The following is a 24,933-nucleotide window of genomic DNA, read 5'->3' on the forward strand; positions in this document are numbered from 1 at the left end:
GAACAGATACACGGTTCAGATCCCTCTTAGGTTTTACTGAGGAAATTGGTTCAAGTGTGCTTTTTTTGTCCTTAAATATGTATTTATATTATTACATTTTAAAATAATATTTTAAGAGGTTAACTTATATGTAAGAATGTTGTAGTTGACATTTGTCATTTTAGCCCATTTATCATCATTGTTTCCTAGAATAAGAAAAAAGACTCTTTTTAATGTTTTGAATGAAATAAACTATCAACAATAGCAGTATGATATAAGCAGCGTTATTTATTTATTTATTTACTTACTTACTTACTTATGAGAGAGAGACCTCAAGCAGGGAAGAGGGGCAGGGGGAGAGAGGGAGAATTTTTTTTTTTTTACATTTATTTATTTTTGAGACAGAGAGAGACAGAGCATGAACGGGGAAGGATCAGAGAGAGAGGGAGACACAGAATCTGAAACGGGCTCCAGGCTCCGAGCAGTCAGCACAGAGCCCGAGGGGGGGCTCGAACTCACGGACCGCGAGATCGTGACCTGAGCCGAAGTCGGACGCTTAACCGACTGAGCCACCCAGGCGCCCCGAGAGGGAGAATCTTAAGCAGGCTCCAAGCTCAGTGTGGAACCCAATGCAGGGCTGGACCCCATGACCCTGGGATCATGATCTGAGCTGAAACCAGGAGTCCAACAACTTAACTGACTGAGCCACCCAGGCACCCCTAAGTGGCATTATTTTACCCCTTCTATGGAGACTAACGTAGAAAATAAATGGTCTATTTGAGTAAGACCCAAATCCAGATACTTCTTATTTCAAATTGTGTGTTTTAAACTATTCTATCATACTTCTTTCTCAAACTATGCATATGTGGTTTAAAAAAAAGAAAGGGGGAAAAAAAAACAAAACTCCCGAAGACATGTATTCATAGAAAGTGATTGAGGGCCCTCTAGTGGAAGAAATATAAAATTGCTACCTTCTGAATACCAGGTCAAGATCAACGCAAGCAAACAACTTCCATAACGAAACTAATATTTTTGGAAACCTCTACAATATATGCAAGTCTGAAGTTCTTTACATGAAATGACTTCCATAATCCTCTTAAAACCCTATGACACAGGTAATAATGTTACCTACAGTTCGAAGGTGCAGACACTGAGGCACAGAGAAGTTAAGTAACCCGCCAAAGGCCACATGACAAGCAAATGGTAGAGCTCCACATTAAACACAGGTCTTTTCATAGACTTTCTGGGATAAAGGAAATCTTCTATAGAGCATATGGCAAACGGCACGTACGTGATATCTGTAGAGCAGAAGATCGAAAATTAGGTCACATAGAGAAAACACAGACCAATACCGTATGATCCTCCAGACAAATGCTCTGTGTGTAATCTAAAACAACCAGCACAACAATACAAAAGCTTGGAACTAGTAGACACACAGAACATTTTTGTGGGAAGAGGCGGTGGAGGTAAGTGAAATGGGTAAAGGTAGTCTAATGCACGAATTTTCCAGTTATTCACTAGATGAGTCGTGGGAGTGGAATGTACAGCATGGTGACTCTGGTTAATAATACTGTATTGTGTATTTGAAACTTGCTAAGAGCCTACGTCTTCATCGTTCACATCACAAGGAAAAAATTCACAATTGTGTGGTGATGGATTTTAACTTGACATATTGTGGTGATCATTTTGCAACAAGTTTACCGGTTGTCACTCACTTACCCCAACCTTTGCCCTAAACTTAACATAACACCTCTTGGATGCTTTATCTTGTTACTATAAATTGAGTACTTGATTCTGGGGTGGGATCTTGAAGTACTGTAAGTTAGAACTCACCTGCCTCCTACATCACACATATAGTTAGTTTTTCAACAACCTCGAGCCCTCCAGGGCTCTTTCTTTTTCACTCATTTCATTCAGTATCCCCTTGTCACTGCATTCCTCTTTTCTAGGCTAAATTCTGATTCATCACGTCAAGCACTCTCTTACACATATTTGGCGTGCCCTTGCTCCACTGACCTTCCATCACCTAAAAATGCAAAACTGAATTTCTGGATTCACCGACATAATAAGCACTCTAGGACATGAAGGAAAGATGCTTCCTAACCAGGTATATTTGTATTCCCATAATTTCATCCTAACCAATATTCACTTCACCCCCAATGCCCGATGACCCAACAACATGATCTTGTTTAGCTCAATCTCCCTAGATGATTTTGTCCCTACTTTACTCCAAGCACATCCACCAACTCCAAACCTCTCTTTCTCAAGGGAAAATCTTTTATTTTAATTCACAGAGAAATTTGAAGCTATTAGATATGATATTGTACAAGACAGTCCTCACATCTACATATATATGTAATAGACACACACACACACACACACACACGCTACCGTTTTTCTTGTTATAAATGGAAAACTATCCCTCTTGTATCTGACCCCAAACAAACCCATCTCTCTATCATATCTTCCCAATCTTCATTAACCTTCATTCTCTTCTTGCTTCTAAGCTCAACCCAGCCTTTAAAAATTCTACTTCTTCAACATCTAAAACAACTAAACAACTAAAAACTTCAGCAAACAACTAAAGTGTGCTCAGATATTTTCTAGTCTACGTTAATAGAAACAATTCTAATCTCTCATTCATAGCTAGATATGTACTCTTCTCCACCACTTATATTCTTCTCAAGCCCGGCTTACCCTTTCTCCCATATCAATCTCATTTCTGTCCTCATCTTTCCACCAGAGGGGCATTTACTAAGATCACCAGTGAAGTCCATGTCCCAAACTCAGTCCTTCCTGACGTCTCAGGAGCATTTGACACTATTCACCATGCCCTCAATTGCAGAGAACATTGTATCATCAACTCAGTGAAGGTGCATAGCTGTGGCTTCTCACTGCCCACTCTGCTTTCTGTCCAGTCTCTCATGGTCTCCAGGCCTCACACAGCTCAGCATCCTCTCTGAGTCAGGAGTTGCCAAGGGACATGCTGAGGGGGTGGAAGTTGGATGCCCCTCCTCGTGAGCTCCAGGCAGAGCAACGTCTCTGTGCTAAGGGCTGGAGTCCTGGGGCCTCTCCTATGTGCTACCGCATGCATAGCATCACCCTGTCGTGGGTCCCTTTCCGTGATCAGGACACCAATGCACAGAAAAGTTAGGGTCACACACAGCTGGGATACGGAACAAGGACCCCTGGATCCCAGTCCAGGACTGCTTCCTCTCCTGGAAGCCTTGCCATGTTCCTCACTTGACAGCAATTTCCCTCTGGGCAGTAGAGGCCGCCTCTGCCACTCACACAGACTCTGCACATCATCTGGTCCTGGGTCTCACTTCCAAGCTGAGGGTGTCCTCGCTCTGATTCCATTCATACATGCGCACCTTTGTACTGGCAGGGTCACTGGGGGCACACAGACCTGCCTGCACCTGCTGCAGACTGTGAGACCCGTCTCCCTCCATTGATGCCTCCGCCCCGTGGGTTCCAGGCCAGAGCCCGTGTCCTCCCTCGCCCTTTGCTATGGATCCTTCTCAGGGAGCCTCCCTGTCCTCAGAGTGGCTCACGCACTGTGTCCTGCCCAAGGGGCTTGAGGGACAAGTTTCCCCTCCAGGGAAGAGTAGAACAAGAACATATTAAATGTGGCTGGCAGCAGTAAGACAAAAAGAAGGCAGAAGGGAAGAGTTCCAGAACTGAACTCTGGCAACATGAGTTCGCCACTATGAACCTGAATTGACTGAGCACTTTGAACCTCCATTTAATCAGAATTTGACATCCCATCCTGATTGTGGAGGGGAGAGGAGTGAGAGGGAAAGCCAGCACAAAGTTCCATTTGTCTTGTTCCCCAGTATTCCCACGTCAGCATAGCCATTTAGATCTAGAGAGGGCTCTGAGGCCGTGTTATCTCGGTTCAAACCCTAATTATTCCACAAACAAGCTGTGTGACTTTGTACAAGATACTCAACTGCTCTATGCCTTTATTTCTTTTACCTAACTAGGGTTAAGAATAAAGGCACCAACAGCACAGGAATCCTTTAAGGATAAATAAATAACATGTAAAGCAGTTCTCCCTGGATGACAGTGAATCCCCATACATGTTAAATAATATGGACATAATTATTTGAAGCACTTGTATTGTTTCTTGAGCCCGTTCCTACTGAGCTCCTTTCCAGTGTGATCATAGCTCTCAACTCTATCATCTGAACATCCACCTTTTAAATTATCTTAAAAAAAAAAATAAAACAAACCCCAAACTGTGAGTTGGAGACTGAAGGAAGTGTATCTGAAAGCAATGTGATCCCATGTAAGGAAAAAATAATGGCTAAAAGACCGCGTAAAGTATCAGATTAGACGGCATCAACCAAAGAAAGAACCTTCTTGCACGACGGAGCCAATAAAAGGGGGCTGAACACAAGACTGCTTCCACATAAAATAGAATGTGGTGGTGCTGTCCTCTGATCCCTACTCCTGGTCCCCAGCCCACACCTTCCACATTTTTCTGACCCAGAAAGGGTGAGAAGGGGGTGCTGATACCTCACCCTCAGCACCACGGCCACGGTGGCCTCTGCCTCATGCTCTCCTTTGCACCCCGAAGTTGTTCTCTGAAAAAGAGTCTATTTCCGTCAGGACAGAGAGGCTTCTCAGACCATCCCATGGGGATGGGCATTTTAGCAGCACCTTCAGTGCTTGGCTCACTGTGGGATAAATCCAGGTAGGGCACAGGGAGGAGACTTTTCAGGAGCCCCTACACCCTGTCTAGGGGGTGCCTGATCTCGGCTGATGAATTCCTGCTGCTGAGGGGTCGGGAGCTCTCACCCCTCTGCTGCGGAGGTGCGATTAGAGACGAGGAAGGGCATCCAGCCTCCACGTACCCAGTGCTGCTTCAGTCCCTACTGCTCCAGCTGGTCCATTCAGGAGTCAGTGCACTGGTGACCTGGGAGACTCCACAGGTGCTCCCGGGGCAAGCCTGGGGGAGAGCAGGGATGGGTGGGAAGGACTTATGGGTCGCTTCTCGGGGCCCTCGGGAGGGCTTGGACCCTGCATCCCTGGTGGGGGATTGAGAAGCTGCTGGTCACAGCTGTGCACTGTTAATGAGGAATTAGCAGCGGTCTGCAGTCCTGTCTGCCGACTTTCCTGGTCCCAGGTCTCTATACCTGACGGGCTCAGGACCCAGGAGAGGAAGAGACCAGGCAGGACCACTGGAAGGGGCACAGAGAACTCAGATGGAGACGTGCCTCGCCACACACAAATAACACACCCGAGTGCCACCCAGACACGGGCCGTCATCGTCACTTGGCATCCTTTCTGCCCCCCAGCCCTATAAACAGACAAAGAAGTGTGATGGAAAGAGCCTGGGCTGTTGAGTCCTGCAGACTGGGAATGATTAAGGCTCCACTACCAGACAGCCTGCAGCAAGTTACTTAAGTATTCCGACCCCAGTGTTTTCCTTTGTACAATGAGGATTCCCGGATCTTCCCAAACAGGTGATGTGAAGATGAGCAGCGAGCGTGGAGCCCCAGCAGGTGCCTGTGTTAGGACAGTGGACACCACATCAGTCAAGGCCGTGGCTTGCAGAGTCAGCTGAGGAAAACTGGCTGTCAGACACACCTGCTGTGCCCACATGGGGTCCTGCCAGACCCTGGGGTAGACATAATTCCTTTGAAAACATCGCCCCTCCCTCAAAAGTGCCCTCCCTTCCACGTAGCAGGGCCTGAGAGGATGTGGTAACGGCAGGTCTTTCACGGTATTTCCTCCACAGTGTGGATTTTTTTGGAGACCTAGTTTGAATGAATTGTTTTCTGCTCACACTGTCACAGAACAAACTTACAGGTTATCAGAACAATTCTGTACTATTGTAAAAGTGTCTTTTAATATTCTAGAACAGTCCAGTAACCTCCTCTCATGTCCAGCCTTTCCCTTGTGGAGTCAGTGTGGATACGTTGTAATGGGAACTGTAAAAGCAGCTGTTGATATAAGGCGGGAGACTGTCAACAGCAAGCCCACTGTGCAAACATGAGGATTTCTTCCTAAGAGTCCTAAATGAGGAATCCACCCTGCACTTGTGGTTGCCGTAGGCCAGCTGCCCATTTTACAATGACAGCACAGCACCACATGTTTGGGAACTAGGTCATGTTACAGAAGCCAACTCACAGAGCAAATAAAGCTTTAAAGTATTTTTCGTTGCCCAACATAATTATTTTATTATATGTGTGATTTGCACATAGCAGTGACTTGAAGGAGGAGTTATTCTTTCTAAAGTTGCCAACAAACCCAACTAACTCTGAACTGATATAAAACTATGAAGGATACAAGTACCAACAAAGGTTTTAAGTTTGGTGTCGAAGTTGTTCTGATGGAACAGTGGCAGCAATGGACAAGAACTGTAGTGCTAACAAGATTGTAACAAGCTTACATCAGAAGTCTTGTTAGGAAAAATGGATCAGCTAAACAGAATAAGGAATAAGAATGGGGAATTGTAAAAATGTGTTAACTCCAGATTACTGTCTTCATTGTGTGATGGCCCCAAAGTTGATTAAAACCACAGCAGAGTGACTGTTATTTTTTTTAATGCCTTATAAAATAGTTTTAAACTTTTTTTTTTAGTTTAATTTTTTCAAATTTACATCTGAATTAGTTAGCATATAGTGCAACAATGATTTCAGGAGTGACTTCCTTAATGCCCCCTACGCATCTAGCCCATCCCCCCTCCTACACCCCCTCCAGTAACCCTCTGTTTGGTCTCCGTATTTATGAGTCTCTTCTGTTTTGTCCCCCTCCCTGTTTTTATATTATTTTTTCCCTTCCCTTATGTTCATCTATTTTGCCTCTTAAAGTCCTCATATGAGTGAAGTCATATGATTTCTGTCTTTCTCTAATTTCACTTAGCATAATACCCTCAGTTCCATCCACGTAGTTGCAAATGGCAAGATTTCATCATTTTTGATTGCCGAATAATACTCCATTATATATGTATACCACATCTTCTTTATCCATTCATCATCAATGGACATTCGGGCTCTTTCCATACTTTGGCTATTGTTGATAGCACTGCTATAACCATGGGGGTGCGTGTGTCCCTTCGAAACAACACACCTGTATCCCTTGGGTAAATACCTAGTAGTGCAGTAGTAGGGTAATTCTACTTTTAGTTTTTTTTTGGACATATTAATTTTTAAAATTTTAAATTAAAAAAATTTTTACTTTAACATTCCATACAGATTTAGCTGAGAGACATAAATGTCAATAATACACCATTACTGATGAATTCTCTAAATAGCCATAATTAATATCTCTATGCAATTATTTTAATCAACACATTGGCTCTTAGAGATATGCATATACACCTACTTAAAGAATTATAAAATTCAATGGACATTTGAATTTCTATGTATTTTTTGTAATCATCAAAAGGTAGTAAGATAAACTTGTAGTTCCACATAGAATTTAGCAATATTTTATTTTATTTTTTAAATTGAGTTTTTTACCTGTTGAATTTTATTTATTTATTTATTTATTTATTTATTTTAAAGTATAGGTTCAAAGTGGCAGGTATATAACATAAAAATCTCCAACTGCCTCCTTACCTCTAAGACAGACATTGAAATCTATTCCATTCCTCATTTTTAATAAGCCCTACATTATTCTTCTGAGCACAAACCTACATTTAGTTGTCATTTTCTTACAATATAAGACATAAGTACACTATCCGGTCTAGGTACAGTGTGCAAGTGTCTGGCTAAGGTGCGGGTAAGCAGGACGGTGGGGTGACTAGGCATCTAGAGCTAAAATATAAGAGGCAACACAATGAAATCACAGACACCTTGAGAATGGTCACATGTGGAAAGTTTGGAGGAGAGGGTTTAGAGAGACACATTCATGGATCCCTATATCTGTAGAATACAGCTCTAAATTCTGATGATGGGATAATAAAACAGTTTCATCCCCCATTGATAGGGTCAACGTATTTTATATTTAATATAAGGGATGGGGAATTTATAAAAACAACGGATAGGAAACGATAACTTACGTATGAGAAAGTTACCTGCTGATATTTGCATAATTATTGTCTTTTAAATCCAGAACACATAATTTCATTCATAGTTTGACACTGGAACGGAATGTTTGCAGCCAGTGTCACCACAAAGAGCCATTGGGGCAGCCGGGGAGGAGATCGGACCTTGAGGGAAGAGAAACACCAGGCTTAACCTGTTTTTTCCTCCAATGAACAGTACAGTGGAGGGAGGATTTTAAGTGACAATGATGAGCTCAGAGTTGCACATGCTGCTGAGATTCTGCTTCCAGATGAGAATTGCAGTGGTAGTCAACTACTAACCTGACATTAGATTAGTATTTTACAGTCTGCAATGCACATTGATCTACATTTTTCATGTACTCCTAATACCAAGCCTATGAAGTAGGAAAACAGACACTGAGATTTACCAGGATGCTCTTTTGAAAACTGAGATAGAGAGTTACCAGAAAAGAGGCCATAAGTCACAGAAATAAATGAACTGTCCTGGGGAAGAAGTAGAAACATAAGAACATATAACTGGCCCAAAGATAGTGGGAGAGGGTAAAGGAGACAGTGCAGGAGACAATTGCTTCCTATGTTGGTTTTTCTAGGTCATTAGGCTTTCATGTGAGCCATTCATGCCTGTTGGTGAATAACCATGGGTTTGAGTCCCTACCACGATGAAATGAGTATGTACTTTTAAATTAGCTCAGTCTAGGGGCGCCTGGGTGGCTCAGTCGGTTAGGAGTCCAACTTCAGCTCAGTTCGTGATCTCCTGGTTCACAAGTTTGAGCCCTGATTCAGGTTCTGTGCAGACAGCTCAGAGCCTGGAGCCTGCTCTGGATTTTGTGTCTCTGTCTCTGCCCCTTTCCTGCTAGTGTTCTCTCTCTCTCTCTCTCTCTCAAAAATAAACTTATGAAATAATAATAAATAAAAATACAAAATAAATAGCTCAGAATCTATTCGTTTACTATCCCTTCCTTAGTAAACTTTTAAAAATATCAGCTCTTGGCTAATCCATGTTCTCAGCAGAATGGAAATAATCAGAAGAGAGTAAGAGATCATCTCTTCAGGGCATTTCTAGCAGCTGGCACAGAAAGCAGTCTCCTCCCTTAGAAGGATGTGGCTTAATTTATGACAACGAGGCTTCACAGAAACAAGAAAAATGGGCTCTGATATTCCTACTCATGTTTTCTTTTTTACGAGAGTGAGGTTGTGTCAAGTGGGGAAAACTCTGAACTGGGGGTTGGCAGAGTCTAGTGTAGCTCCACATTGATGACCGCCCCGCTGTGTGCCTTGGAAAAGTCACGTTCACTCTGCTGGCATCAGTTTCCTCCTCCTACAATGAGGTTCCGATGATTCCAGCCCCACAGGACCCGGCCACGCTCCCCCCTCCTCCCTGCTCCTGCATCCCCGCCTCGCTCTGCTCCAGACACGCTGGCCTCTGCTCTGTGCACAGTCATGTCACACTGTGTCCTACCCCAGGGCCTTTGCCTTTGCGGTCCTCGCTGCCCTGTCCTCCTCGTCCACTTGTAGTGCATCACTGTATTCGCTGCATTTTTCCATCGGTTACATCCCTCTTTGAAGGTGTAGAACTTGTTCTCTCGTTTCTCGTGTGTCACTCTCCTGAGAATATAAGCTCCACAAATGCAGGGCAGAGTCTTTGTATAGTTAACCTTCATTTCCCGAATGCTTAGAACCATGTTGCAATCCAGTGGGTACCCAACAAATAATTCCAAATCGGCGGATAATGGTCAAAAGAAGAAAAAAGATTTACTGTAAGAACTCTAGATCTTTTTTTGAACACGGCAGTGTTGTCTCTAATCTAATCCTGTGGAACTAGATGCGTCTTACCATGGATGCATCACTTTCTTGTAGATTTTGTCTCCTCATCCCCCTTCACTGCACTGATGTGTCTTGTAATTGATTCTCTCTTCCAGTCTAGGAAACACACTCTGTCGATAAAAGTCCCACAGGTCTTCTGCAAATGGGGTTAAACATCTACTTTGCTATCTCACTGAACTGGCTTGAGGTCTCCTGGCACATCTCTGCGGCTCACTTTCTCAGTGTCTTGGAGCCTAGAAGCTCCTCTCTTCTGCCAGCCCTGGAGCTAGAATGCAGGTGTTGAGAAATACATGCTCTCTCCTCCCTGTCACAGCACTGCTGGTAGATGGCGCTGCTCCTAGCCCTTGTACTGAATGATTTTATGTGTCATGGTGGGAACGGGGTGCATTGGTAGAGACCTGCAGAAGCATATCATGGACAATAATATTATTGAATATAACCACCAATGCTCCTAATTCATCTACAAATGCCCTCAATAAGAATTCCTCATTGATATTTTCACTTTTAATATCTTCTCTGTTTCTCTGCCTCACTTAACACATTTTTTCTCCCTCCCGCCCAGTTGCAAATCTCAATTTCCAAATTTGTATTGCTTGGTCCATTCACAGTGAGTCAGCTCTCTGTTTTCACCTCTTCTTTCTGATCAAATTCTGTGCAACTTCATGCTCCACAAGCAAACAGGTCATCAAGGAATTTTTACACGTAGAACCGTCTCCTTCACAGAGGCCACACCATTTTCCTCGTATGCAAAAGCACCTGCAGGCAGTTCTCATTTTAAAAACAACGTTTGTTTTCTATCTTACTACATTAATATCCCCAATAGAATGACGTCAGCTTTTCCATAGCACATTGAAACATCATTCCGTAGCCTTGGTAGAAAACAAAAGTATGACCTTATCTCGGATCTGCTTGGTCTTCACTCCATAGACAATGGGGTTGAGTGCAGGGGGAATAACAATGTAGAGGTTGGCAAACAGGATGTGGAAAGTGCGGGAGACATTGTGTCCAAAGCGATGCGCAAGGATGGAGAAAAAGGCAGGTGTATAAAACATGAGGATGACACAGACATGGGAACCACACGTGCCAAGGGCTTTGTGGCGGGCATCCCGGGAGGGGAGGCGGAAGACAGCACGGAGGATGAGGCTGTAAGAAACGGCAATGAGAATCACATCTGAGATGACCGTCATGATGGGGACACCAAAGCCATACCAGATGTTGACGGAGATGTCAGCACAGGCGAGCCGGGCAACACCTATGTGCTCACAGTATGTGTGCGGTATGATGCGTGTCCTGCAGAAAGGCAGGCGTGTGAGCAAGAATACAACTGGCAGGATAATGCAGAAGCTTCGAAAGGAGATGCCCACTGCAATCTTGATGATGGTCCTGGGAGTCAGAATTGTGGTGTACCTCAGGGGAGAGCAGATGGCCACGTAGCGGTCGAATGCCATGGCCAAGAGTATAGCCGAGTCCAGCACAAAGCTGCAGTGCAGAAAGAATAACTGGGTCAGACAACCAGGAAAACTGATTTTCTGGGGACCAAGCCAGAAGATGGTAAGGGTTTTGGGGACACAAGTGGTAGACAGTATCAGATCTGTCATGGCCAGCATGGAAAGGAAAAAGAACATGGGTGCATGAAGACTATGTTCCACAGCAATGAGGTAGAGAAGGATACTATTGCCCACAATGGCCGCGAGATAGATAAAGCAGAAGGGGATGCTGATCCAGACGTGGTACTGCCCGAGGCCAGGGATGCCCAAAAGGGTGAAGTCACCTGTGTGGTCGCTACTCAGGTTGTACATGGCTGGTGTGGTCTGATACATAGATTCTGTATCTGAAAATCAAATTGTGTATAATAAACCTGAGAAAATTGTATAATTCTTCCTCCACTCTCTCCTTCAGGCTAGTTCTCTTCTTCCCTATCTGCCAAGAAAGAACATCCCAGTTCTAGTAAGAGCAATACTCATGTCTTAAAAAAGTTTCCCCATTAAAATAAGAAAAGAAGAGGAAAGGAAGGGAAAAGGGAATGGAAAAGAGAAAAAGGAAAGGAAAGGAAAAGAAAAAAAGGAAAGGAAAGGAAAGGAAAGGAAAGGAAAGGGAAGAAAAAAAAGAAAGGAAAGGAAAGGAAAGGAAAGGAAAGGAAAGGGAAGGGAAGGGAAGGGAAGGGAAGGGAAGGGAAGGGAAGGGAAGGGAAGAAAAGAAAAGAAAAGATTCCCCAGGCATGATACTTCTGGTAGTAATCATTCAGTCACTCTGGAATCTTCCAACTGAACAAAATTGTATTCCTATGTTAATGACCAAGTGTTCCTTGGGTCAAAGTAAATTGTTTCTATATAGACTTGAGTATAGATAAAAACAATCTAACCACATGCAGAGAAAGAAAGAAGCGAAGAAAGTGGGGAACAATTGGGAAAATAAGGAGACAATTGACAATTATGACTCCTATTACATAATAGGAGTCCAGGCTTTACAAAGTATTATCTCATTTAAAACAGTCTTCTGAGATATGTATCTTTTTCCCAACAAAAGCAGTTCAACTTTTTTGCAAGAAAGCTAAGAAGGAGCAGGGCAAGTGAGGGTCTCTGCAGGAACTCCCATTGCTGTGTAGGCCTGCCAGGCCAAGGTCTGTCTGCAAGGCAGGAGAGCATCAGTGTCCTGCCCCATTTGGTCCATTTTGTGATCAGGGGTCCAGGCCCTCCCTACTTGGAGCCCAGGTAGGAAAGAGCCTTTAGTGTTTCTTCCCAGGGTCTCCAGCAGAGTGTTCACACTGTGCTCAGAGTTGATACAAACCTTCTTGTTGGGCAGGTCAATGTAAAATTCAACTCTTCCCACCATATTGAGTACCCTACTGACTGCTTAGAACAGCCTTCATAGGTCATGTCCATGGAGGACTTGTGCTTCAGCATGACTATGGATGTGGTCTGAGATATGTGTTTTTATTCACCTATTTTTTTTTTACAGAATCTGAAACCTGAGAGATGATCTTATCTAAGATCTCATCTCTAGTAACTGGCAGAGCTAGCACATCCCAGTCCTCAGTTAATAATCATTTATGCTGTGGTGCCAGTCCAGGTGATTGTCTCAGGTGACACACTACAGGTTGCCAAGGACTGAGAAGAGGCATGGGTTGTAGAGAAAGAAGACAGTACGGAAAAACCTAACACCAAACTGCAGTGTGCCCAGCACACTAACCCTATTCTGACTGCGCTTGCTCTCCTGATATCCCTTATACTATAGCATCTGGCATTTTCAGACCAGAATGTTCTCTGAGACTGATGTTTGGTACCTCACCATGGAGAACAATATGGAAATAGACATACAGTTCAACCTCCAGCCCCCTCTTAGGATTTACTGAGGAAATTGGTTCAAGTGTGCTTTTTTTTGTCCTTAAATATGTATTTATATTATTGCATTTTAAGATAATATTAATGAATAAATAAATAATATTTTAAGAGGTTAACATATGTAGGAATGTTGTAGTTGACATTTGTCATTTTAGCCCATTTATCATCATTGTTTCCTAGAATTAAAAAAATAATCTTTGTCATGTTTTGAAGGAAAATAAACTATCCACAATAGCAGTATGATATAAGCAACGTTATTTATTTATTTATTTATTTATTTATTTATTTGGGAGAGCTCAAGCAGGGGATGGGGGGAGGGGGGAAGAGAGAATCTTAAGCAGGGTCCAAGATCAGTGTGGAACCCAATGCAGGGTTCGATCCCATGACCATGGGATCATGACCTGAGCTGAAACCAAGAGTCTGACACCGACTGAGCCACCCAGGCACCCCTAAGTAGCATTATACCCTTTTTATAGAGACTAATATAGATGATAAATGGTCTATTTGAGTGAGACCAAAATCCAGATACCTCTGACTTCAAATTGTGTGTTTTAACCTATTCTATCATACTTCTTCCTCAAACTATACACATGTGGTTTGAAAAAAGGAAAGGGGAAACAAACTCTTGAAGACATGTATTCAAAGAGAGTGATTGAGGGCCCTCTAGTGAAAGAAATATAGAATTGCTACATTCTGAAAACCAGGTCAAGATAAAAAGCAAGCAAACAACTTCTATAACAAAACTAATATTTTTGGAAACCTCCACAATACTATGCAAGTCTAAAGTTCTTTACGTGAAATAACTTCCATAATCATCTTAAAACCCTATGAGAAAGGAAATAATGTTACCTACAGTTTGAAGGTGCAGAAACTTAGGCACAGAGAAGTTAAGTAACCCGCCAAAGGCCACATGACAAGCAATGTTAGAGCTCCACATTAAACCTGAGAAGTCTTTACATAAACTGACACGTAATAAAATTCTCTGTAGAGTATATGGCAAATGGCACATGCATGATATCTGCATAGCAGAGGATATAAACTTAAGCCACATGAAGAAAACACAGACAAATATTGTATGATCTCAAAGACAAATGCTGTGTTTGCAAACTAAAGCAACAAACATAACAACAACATGAAAGCATGGAACTCATAGACACAGAGAACAGATTGGTGATTGACAAAGGCGGGTGTAGGACGTGAGTCAAAGGGGTAAAGACCGTCAAATGTACAAACTTCTAGTTATAAAATAAATGAGGGGATGGAATGTGCAGTATGGTGGCTCGGGTTAATAATAATAATGTAATGTAAAAACAGATGAACACAAGGGAAGGGAAGCAAAAACAATAAAAATACAGAGAGGGGGGACCAAAACATAAGAGACTCTTAAATACAGAGAACATACTGATGGTTGCTTGAGGGGTTGTGGGTGGGGGATGGGCTAAATGGGCAAGGGGCATTAAGGAAGACACTTGTTGGGATGAGCACTGGGTGTTATATTTGGGGATGAATCACAGGATTCTACTCCTGAAATAATTATTGCACTATATGCTAACTAACTTGCCAGTAAATTTATAGAAACAAACAAACAAACAAACAAATAAATGTATTGCATACTTGAAACTTGCTAAGAGAGTAGATCTTCAAAATTGTCATCACAAGAAAAACATTTTTCAACTATGTGCGGTAATATGTGTAACTGGGTGTATTGTGGTGATCATTATGCACCAAGTTTAACATCCTTCCCACTCATCTACCCCAAATTTTTCCCTCAATGTAGCATAACATCATCTTAGACAATTTCATTTTGTTACTGTGAAGTCAGGTGTCCAGTTCCACGGGTGTATCTTGAAGCACTAGAACTTAGAATTGACCTGCCCCACAAATCACACTTGCAGACATGCTACTTGTATCTGCTCAGGTATGTGGTTCAGTGATTATCATTTGTTCTTCAACAACCTTGAGCCCTCCAAGGTATTGATGCTTTCCGTGCTTTTCGCTCATTATCCTAGTGTCTCTGCATTCCTCCTTTCTAGGTTAAATTCTAATTCATCACATCAAGCACTCTCTTACACGTATTTTGCTTGCCCTTGATCCACTGACTTTCCATTACGTATGTAGGCAAAACTCAACTCCTAGATTCACCAATATAGTAAGTCCTTCAGATCATTATAGAAAGGCACCTAACTAGACATGTTTGTGTTCCCATAAGTTCATGATCATCAACCTTCAACTTCACCCCCAACACTGCCCGATGACCCAGCAACATGATCTTATTCAGCTCAGTCTCCCTGGATGACTTTTTTCCCTACTTTTCTCCAAGCACGTCCACCAACTCCAACTCCCTCTTTCTCAACAGATAACCTTTCATTTTACTTCACAGAGAAATTCAAAGCCATTGTATGTGAAATCATGTAAGACAGCCTCACATCTGTGCGTGTGTGTGTGTGCGTGTGTGTGTGTGAGTGTGTATGATTTTGTCTTCTACCTAGCCTTTCAAGAAGTTTACTCCTTCAACATTTAAACAATTAAAATGTGCTCAAGTATTTTCTGGTCTAAATTACACAGAAACAATTATATTCTCTCATTCATAGCTAGATAGGTACTCGTCTACACCACTTACGTTCTTCTCATCTCCTGCTTACCCTTTAACCTATGTTAATCTTACCTCTGTCCTTATCTTTCCACCAAAGCAGCTTTTGCTAAGATCACCAATGAAATCCGCGTCCCACACTGAGTCCTTGCTGGACTTAGCAGCAGCATTTGACCCTATTCCCTATCTCCTCAATCTTGAAATATTGTCTTAATGTTTTATTACAACACTTGGAATTTTTCTTCAACCATCCTGACATCTCATCTCATCCTTAGCCTGTTCTTCCTTTTTTGTGTGTCTTACGTCCTGGGGTGCTTCAAGGCTCTGCTTGAAGCCCCCTTTTTTTCTCTTCACACTTTTCCTAATCTGTATCATCCACTCCCAAGATCCCAATTAATAGCTATACATGACATCTACCAATTCTTTACCTATAATTTACATCTAACAAGACACATACATTCAACTCCATTCTGGATATCCTCTTTTGGATATCTCATAGCACTCAAATTTAATTCTCAAAAATCAAAATGAAAACTCATCATACTCCTTCACAAACCTGATGCCCCCTACTGTGTCTAATATTTCACAGAATACCAATATCATCCACTAAATGACCCGAAGCAAAAATCAGAATTTCACCATTTATACCTTTCCCTTTTTAATCCTCCATGTGCAATCAATTATAGTAATCCAATCTTTTTGGAATCAAAATTAAAGGTCTTTAACATAGCTAACAAGGTCTCCACAATCTGGTCATGTTACCTCTTTAGTCTTCCTGTTGCACTCCAGGAATATTTGCCAGAAAAAGAAGTCCTGCTTTTTCTAAAAATGTATATGTTAAAAGCAATTTCCATGTAAGAAATAACAGTAAGTTCCTCCACCACTTTATTTCCAGGGTTCCAACTATAGTATTTACGTATTTCCTTGAATTTTGACTTGAGTATCTGCTGATACCCAAACTTCTTCTCTGCAGATGAACAGAAATGAGGCCAGAGATGTTGGAAAGCCACGTGATGAAGACAAACGAGACCACTGCTATCCCTACAGGCGAGCAATCACACTGCAAGGTGTTCAAAGAGGTACCCATGCAGTGAGCTGTCATGCATCAATCCTGCACTTCTCTGAACAATTGCCATTCCAGATAAATAAAAGTCTAAACAGATAACGTGCTATGTGAATACAGGTGAGCTAACACATGTTCCCTCAGTGCCAAAGTCTCCTGACTGTAAGAGTATGCAAATATTTCCTCCTTGACTTTAGAACAAATATCCTCATCCCTCTTCCTATCTCCAAGCAAGGCTAGGTTCTACTTATCATTCAGGTCTCTAAGTCCCCTTTCATTCAATTTAAATATTACTTTCCTGGGTACAGTCTTCCTGATCTCTCCGCGTCAGAAAATTCTGTTTCCAAATTGTATCCCTTCTTTTCTGCAGTTCATCACACTTGCAACCACTTGTTTACTATTTATTTTCTCTCTTAGACTGCAGTCTCTGTAAAGGCAAAGATCATGCAAATCTTGTTCTTCCTGCTTTTGTTGTTATCATGGTTTTAAAAATGCTTTCAATTTCTTTAGGATGGTGGCACTTAAAAAGTGCTCAGTGAATATTTCTGGAACTGAACGTTGCTGTTGAGTCAAGACAAAAAGAATATTCTCTGGAAATACATTTGAAATCATTAAATATCTGTTCATGAATAAATAAAGGAAAATAAACCTATGCAAACTGGCAGCCAATAATATGCCAAACCAGGAGAATGTTAAAGGCATTTCCACTAAAGATTTAAAGATCACGGTTATCATAACAGTTGTATTAACATGGCTCAAGAAGTTTTATCCAGAGAAATAAGGCTGCTTACTTTTGCTCACCCCCCTTTGTCTCAGCTGAGGTGAAAATTCTTCCAGAAAACTTTTTCTTAACCACAAGACTGAGTCCTCATATTTACACACACAGCTGGTATGTAAAGGCATTTTCATAATCACAATTTTATTTCTGTTTAAAAAAATTTTAATGTTTATTTACTTTTGAGAGAGAGAGAAAGACAGAAGACAAGCAGGGAAGGGCAGAGAGAGAGAAGTAGACACAGAATCTGGAAGAGGGTCCAGGCTCTCAGCTGTCAGCACCGAGCCCGATGCGGGGCTTGAACTCATGAACCGCAAGATCATGACCTGAGCTGAAGTCAGACACTCAACCAACTGAGCCATCAAGGCACCCCAAATAATTTTATTTCTGACACTAGTTTAATCTCTATAAACTCTTAAGATTTATTAAATAAATAAATAATGTTTAAATCATTGCACACAAGCTCCTGTTTGATATGGGACCTTTGTACTTTTTCAGCCACGACTCTCCCTACCCCACCTCTGCTTTCCCTTCTATTTATATTCCATTAAAGTGTAGTTTAATTAATACGTGGCTAAAATATAATAAACGAACGAGTGAAGTATAACACACACACACACACACACAAACACACACACACACACATGAAATGCTAGGCAAAGTTTACACAAAGTCACATCATTGCTACTTCTTAAGAACCCAGATTTTAGAGTCAAGTATCAGATTTGCATTGATCAGTGACTGTTTTTTCATTACACCAAACAAGTTATTTGATGTCTCTAAAGGGTCTGTTTCTGCACAGAATTTTCGTGGGCATTAAATGAGAGAAGTCCTCAGCTCAGTGTTAACCTACCAATAAATAGTGACCATCATATGAGGTCATTATTATTACAAACACTTGCAAATATACACGGATGCCAGAAACCCGCACAGTAACAGAAAATTTCAAATCACACAGAAAACACAGAGTTGGAGTCCCCTCTTCCAGACCCAAGCTCCCAGACCATGTGGTCGTGGCTGTTGGATTGTGTCCTGAAGACAGCACCAGTCCTACTTGTTCCCTTCTGCTCCATTCGTCCATCCTCATGCCAACCCCTGAGACTGTTTAAATCTGGCACCCAGGCCTGCAGACTGTATTTCATGGGGAAAACCGGATTGAGCCCACCCCTGTCTTTTCCTAGCATCTCCTTGCCTCTCTTCTTGGGTCCCGTGTATGTCCCTCAGTTAGCTGGCCCAGGATCCAAACCTGAGCTCTGCCTTTGTTTTCTCCAACACTCACCAAACCCAGACCCTTGAGGAGGACCAAGTATGTGGAGAAATGGCACCTCCGTGCAACCAATCCTCTTATTCCTCTTCCTGGACTTCAGAGGGAGCACTCAATACTTGTGGGCCCCTGAGAGGCCACAGCCACGCACCCAATCAGTGAACCGTGGACTGCACAGGAAGCACTTCCCAGGGGTCTAGCTCCTGAGACTCTGATGTCCTGAAGGCTGGGGTGGTCTGAGTCCCTGCAGACTCCTGTCTTCTAGGACAGGCAGCATCCTGAGCCAGCAGAGTCCCCTGGGGCTTGCAAGATGGCAAGCCAGTCTCCACCACTGTGTGTGTGTGTGTGTGTGTGTGTGTGTGTGTGTGCAAGAGAGACAGAGAGACAGAGAGGGAGAGAGAGAGAGGACTTATATGTCTCTGTGAGTTACTGTGTTTACATTAAAAGCATTCAGTCAGCTGTGTAGGTATATGTAACAATTATTTTAGTATGAAAATGCAAATACATTTTAGTATGCATTTTAAAATGCATTTTAGTATAAAAATGCAAATGGGAGGAGGGGTACAGGTTCTGGTTTCTGATTCAAGCCTAAAAAGAGACTGCCTTCATTATCACAGATCAGTCCTATGGATCAAACACTTGAACCGACATGTAAAACTCCTTACACATATGCTGGCGAGCCCTAGCAACTGACACTTTAAAATATTTCTAGAACCACATTCCTCCTTTGTCACCACTCTTCAGTCCCTTGTCACCTCTGTGACTGGACCCTCCTCATTGATCTAAAGATCTCAGTTCCACCCCACCTATTCATCCTCTCCTTGCAAGCCATAATAATCTTTCTAAAATAGAAATATGATCATCATTCCTGCCAAGTTGATAAAGACTTTAGTATAAAAGAAATCCTCATTGGCATCACATGCAAGATCTAGCGATTTCAGGCCCTTGACTTCCTCTGCAGTGACACCTCTTGCCACTCACCCCTCAAACACTCTAAATTCCATACTAATATATTTGGAGTCCCAAACACACATTAAATTTTTGCAAGCATCATCCCTTTACATACGGTATTCCTTCTTTCTAAAATACCCTTCCTATTTTGGGGTGTCTGGGAGGCTCAGTCAGTTAAGCATCTGACTTCAACTCAAGTCGTGATCTCGTGGTTCATGGGTTTAAGCTCTGCCTCGGGTTCTGTGCTAACAGCTCAGAGCCTGGAGCCTGCCTCAGATTCTGTGTCTCCCTCTCTCTCTGCCCCTTTCCTGCTTGTGTTTTGTCTCTTTCTCTCTCAGAAATTAATAAACATCAAAAAATTAAAAAATAGAATACCCTTCCTATTCTTTTCTGGCTGAGTCAGCCTAAAATTTAGCATCACCCATTTGGAAAATCACCCCTCACCCCATCATGCCCCCCTGACTTTATGCCTGCCTTAGCCCTAATCACACTATGTTACAATGATATGTTTAACGTTTTGTTTCTGCTTCTAGAAGGCAAGTTTCTAGATGACAAGGATCTTACTCCTGATGTTTGCCTTCAGATTTCTCTGGTTGTTCACAAAGTAAGCATTCAACTATGTTCTCAATTATTAGTAGTTAAAGCAATATTATAGCATCTATTTTTATGACACTTATTTTATAGCATTTTATACATTGAAGTCACTATTCTAATACCAATTAGGAACTAATTTTACATTGCTCAATGCATCTGGAAAAGGCCTGAAATGTATACCTGTATTTTTACAAATATCCCCACTCCCTAATTACCCACCTCTTCACAAACTCTTCATGGTCGCTGTCTTCCTAAAGTCATAGCATAATATAGAGAAGAAAAGAGATAGGACTAATTGCTGAATCTTAAGAAACAATTAATTTACAGTGATATAAAAAACTCAGATTAAAGTAGAATATTTTCAAAACTGTACATTACAGGAAAACCTCTCTTTTATTGTAACAGTTCTATAGTCTTCTTTCAGTTCAAACCCCTACCTTATGCCAGTTTCTTTTTCAGAAAACTTTACATCCTATGACAAGTATGATTAGTAGGGAGGAAATAAGGAATTGTGGCATCTAATTGCTGTCCTCGATTTACTTTTGTTCTTGAGGAAGCGCTTGCCATGTTTTCTATGAATGCTTCATTTATTCATATAGCATATTTTGGGAAACAGTTGTTATTCTGAGTAGAATCAATGGTGCCAGACACAGTATGAGTATCATGATTTATATGTGGAGCCTAGGGCATTTGAATGTTGATAGCCTGGTGTACATAGGGGCCCCCAAGGTCAGATGACAAAGCATCACGAAGACAAAGAATTCAGGTTATAAATATAAACAAGAATGGTGGTTTCATAATATGTTCATAGAGGCGCCTGGGTGGCTCAGTTGGTTAAGTGATTAAGTGTCTGAATCTTGATCTCCACTCAGGTCATGATCTCATGGTTTATAAGTTGTAGCCCCACATCGGGCTCTGCACTGACAGCATGGAGCCTGCTTGGGATTCTCTATCTCCCTCTCTCTCTCTCTCTTTCAAAATAAATAACTAAACTTAAAAAAAAGTATGTTCACAAATTTTATGATACTCCTCTCTTCAAGGGATAGAGTTTAATTCCCCTCTAGTTGTATATGGGTTGGACTTAGTGATTCATCTCTAACAAATAGCATATGGTGGATGTGTGCCTTCTGAGAGTAGGCTGTGGAAGACATTGAAAGTTCTCTTTTTGCTATCTCTCCTGAATTGCCCACTCTGGGAGAAGCCAGCCTTTGAGACAGGACACTCAAACCACCTGCCTGAGGAGGAGCTGAACCATTTTTGGGGGGTGGTTTTTTGTTTTTGTTTTTGCTAACAAACAGCGCTACCTAGTGATCATCTTGGAAATAGCTCCTCGGCTTCAGCCAAGCCTTCCTATGTCTGCAACCCCAGCAACATCCGGACTGCAACCAGTAAGAGACCCAAGATAGAACCTTCTAGGCGGGCCGCTCCTGAGTTCTTGACATACAGAGACTGTGATAATGTTTATTGTTAACTTGTGAAGTAACTTCTTACACAGTATAGATAACTGATATGAAAAGGAACATAGGTTATCCTGTATAGTCCTACCTATGGATAAGGAATTAAAGGTCAGGACATTGTAACTGCTGTTATTAGCCACTGGGCTACTTAACGATAATCCACTGTAATTCTATTTAAATCACTCCCTTTGAAACTTACCTCAACAAGAGAAGTCACCAGTATGTGTGAGATACAGTAAGCACCAGGCGTGATATCTGTAAAAGGATTGCAAGATCACTTTCTTCACACAACAAACATTTATGACGGTAAGAATAATATGTCAAGCTCAGGAAACCAGGCATTATGCTACACCCTGGATATTCAGAAATAAATATCAGTATTTCACTTGAGGACATGATCTACTAAGCTCAACAGGCTTGTAAAAATGAAATTTCAATACAGAATGTGACTCATAGGAAACCCAAAGATGTGCATGGAAACTGCATGGAGGAATAATACCACAGTCCAGGGATAAGAAAAGATCTTGAGGGGCAAGTGAACTTAATATGAGTCTTGAGGATGGAAAAAAGTTAAAGGAAGACAGAAAAAAAAGACACTTCAGGCCAAGAGACCAGCATGTGCAAAAGATTAGAGGTGTAAGGGGATACGATGTGCTCTGGGACATGGGTGTCACTTAGCAGACCCGGGGACATTCTGGGTCATGTGTGTTACTTATCAGACTCAGGTACATTTACTAAAGTGCTGAGAAATGAAACTAGCCTGAGGGGCAGGCAACCAATCAAGCAGGCAGTCTATCAATACAGATATACTGAGCCCCTGCTAGGAGTAAGGCACTCTGCTAGCCACCAGAAGATATAATACCTCTCCTCATGGAGCTTTCAGTTCATGGAGGAAGAATATGTTCTTCATATAATCAACAGAGTATATTTGTAAAAATAATCACTACCTTTGATAACTGTTATGAAAATCTGTAGGATGTTATGCAAGTCAATTGACAGAGGTATCTGGTCAGACCTGGGGAAGATGAGAAAAGATTCTGTAAGAAAAGTATGTTTAAAAGGATGTCAATTTTAACTAAAAGCTAATAAATAGGTAATATGTACTGGGTTCTTGTTTTATGTCAAATACAGGGCCAAATCCTTTAGAAACATGATCAGATTTAGTCCTTCCTCCCTCCCAGTGAGGTAGATCTCTTTATTGTTTCCATATTACAGACATGAACAATGATACACAGAAAGTTCTTCCAGCTGCTCAGCTGCTTAACAGAGAATTTTCTATCTTAGATAGTCTGGCTCCTGAACCCTACTTCAGCTTCACATTACACTACATTGTCTCCAGTAGGCCCAAGGAAAAGGGGACAACATTCCAAACACAGAGAAAAGTATATGCAAAGACCCTTAGGCAAGAAGGAGGAAGATGTGAATACAAGCTCCTTGAAGCAAGTATTTTGATTTCATTTGGGCTCATATACTTAAACAAAATTGAATAGGAGTATAACAAGTTATGGGCAACAGACGCCATTTTTAGTAAGTGAATAGCCTGTTCACGGAACCATCTTGAAAGATGACATTCAGCTTAGAGGGCGCATTCCCTGCCCCAGCTTCCCATTCTCGTGTATGCATTCACGCAACCACCGTCTGTTGGTGAAGTCTATGGGACAGCATGGAGGGGGCAGTGAGGAGAAAGGCTTGAGGCCAAGCACTGACTGCTGGCTGCAATGTACAATTCCAGCAGGCCCATTGGATTAATTAAATATCCAGGCTCCAGTCTCTTTGTGTGTGTGTGGAGATCTCCCCAGCTCACAACGTTTGAAAAGCGATTTGTGATGCTGTATGTAAGGCACTTTACACATTGTTTGGGACATTACAGGACAATCGCTTTTAAATTGTTTTATTTTATTCTAGTAACTGTGTAACAGAGGCTGTGGATGCAGATATGGCCAAGGCATTTTTTTTTTACTGTACTCAGGGAGATCACAGATTCCTGGGGAAGCAGGCAATTCCAGGACAGAGTGATGAAATAATATGACCTTAAAAGGCACTGGGAGCTGTGAGGACACAGAGGAGGGTGCTGATATAATTAAAGGAGAGAGCAAGATGGTGAAGAATTTTACGTTCGAGCTGTGTTTTCAAGGAAAACCAGGCAAATCATGGGATGAAAACCGCGCTAGTCAGAGTGAACATTGTTTCAAATGTGCAGCAGCAGGTGAGAACATGGTGAGAGTGGAGAAACAGCTGGAAGTGGGCGAGGCTTAGAGGGATCTGGGAGATCACAAGAGCTTGGAGAGGGCAGCAAGAAACTGCCCCTTATGTTCCGGAGCTTGGATCTTATTCTCAAGGCTACGGGATGAAGGGGTTCGTGGAGGGTTTTGCTTGGGAAATGACAGAATAAAATTGATACAGGAAAGTCCATGGGCTTACTGGTGGACTGGAGCAAGATGCACTTGGAATGAAGCTTTAAAAGAGCAAACTTAGTCTGAGGATTTTCACTGGAGTCTAGGCAGAAATGAGGAGGAGCTAGGCGGGCTGAGAGGACACAAGAATGAATGAAATAATGCTGCCTCCAGAGCTGGGGCTCAAATGAGGCTAGGGAGGTGCGGAGGATGCAAACGTTAAGGCTGAATTCACTCTCAAGGTCTTAGGTGTTCTCTTAAATTTTCCGCCCCAGGCACTTGGATGGGGCTCAAGGTCTTCTTGCCAGTTCAGCAGGAAAGGAGTGAAGTATTTTCTTGACTCATTTGTCCCTGTCTGCAGTTTAAGGGGAGGCAGGAGCAGGAACCAAGTCCCAGCGGTCACTCCTTCGGCCTTTTCCATGAGCAATACATGATCCTAGGCTCATTCTGCCTTTTATGCAGTAGGAGTCTCCCTTCTGTTGAGGAAATGGATGGAAGTTGACCGAGCTAGGTGGCGCAGCTAACAGGTGGGCCGTTGCCGATGAACTTGGACACAGACTCGTAGCAGTTACTGTAATCACTTGCATTGCAAGAAGCCATTCCTGTGTCTGTGGACAGGCCACATGAACCAGAGGTAAAGGAAGTAAGTATTCAGAGTGTACTTTTTTGACTACCTTTCCTC

The 24,933-nt window shown here is 42.1% G+C and overlaps 1 protein-coding gene across 2 annotated transcripts; it reads right to left on the reverse strand.

The window, feature by feature from the left end:
* Nucleotides 1-10,680: 10,680 nt before the first annotated feature.
* Nucleotides 10,681-19,634, reverse strand: LOC131488675 (olfactory receptor 52H1-like). 2 transcript variants are annotated; one of them, XM_058690534.1, is made up of 3 exons: nucleotides 19,612-19,634; nucleotides 16,290-16,297; nucleotides 10,681-11,624 (listed from the first exon to the last, which is right to left on the reverse strand). In XM_058690534.1, the coding sequence occupies exons 1-3, from the start codon at nucleotides 19,632-19,634 to the stop codon at nucleotides 10,681-10,683; spliced, it is 975 nt and encodes a 324-aa protein (XP_058546517.1). The 2 variants fall into 2 exon arrangements, with proteins under 2 accessions (XP_058546517.1, XP_058546518.1); XM_058690535.1 differs by lacking the exons at nucleotides 16,290-16,297; nucleotides 19,612-19,634 and having other exon boundaries at nucleotides 10,681-11,742.
* Nucleotides 19,635-24,933: the final 5,299 nt, after the last annotated feature.

Source organism: Neofelis nebulosa, chromosome 10 (genome assembly GCF_028018385.1).
Source record: "Neofelis nebulosa isolate mNeoNeb1 chromosome 10, mNeoNeb1.pri, whole genome shotgun sequence".
Lineage (NCBI taxonomy): Eukaryota > Metazoa > Chordata > Mammalia > Carnivora > Felidae > Neofelis > Neofelis nebulosa.

What these genes read in the sequence shown, in the direction of transcription:
- LOC131488675 (XM_058690534.1), bottom strand. Translation starts at nt 19,634, where the DNA reads ATGAGGAGGGTCCAGTCACAGAG.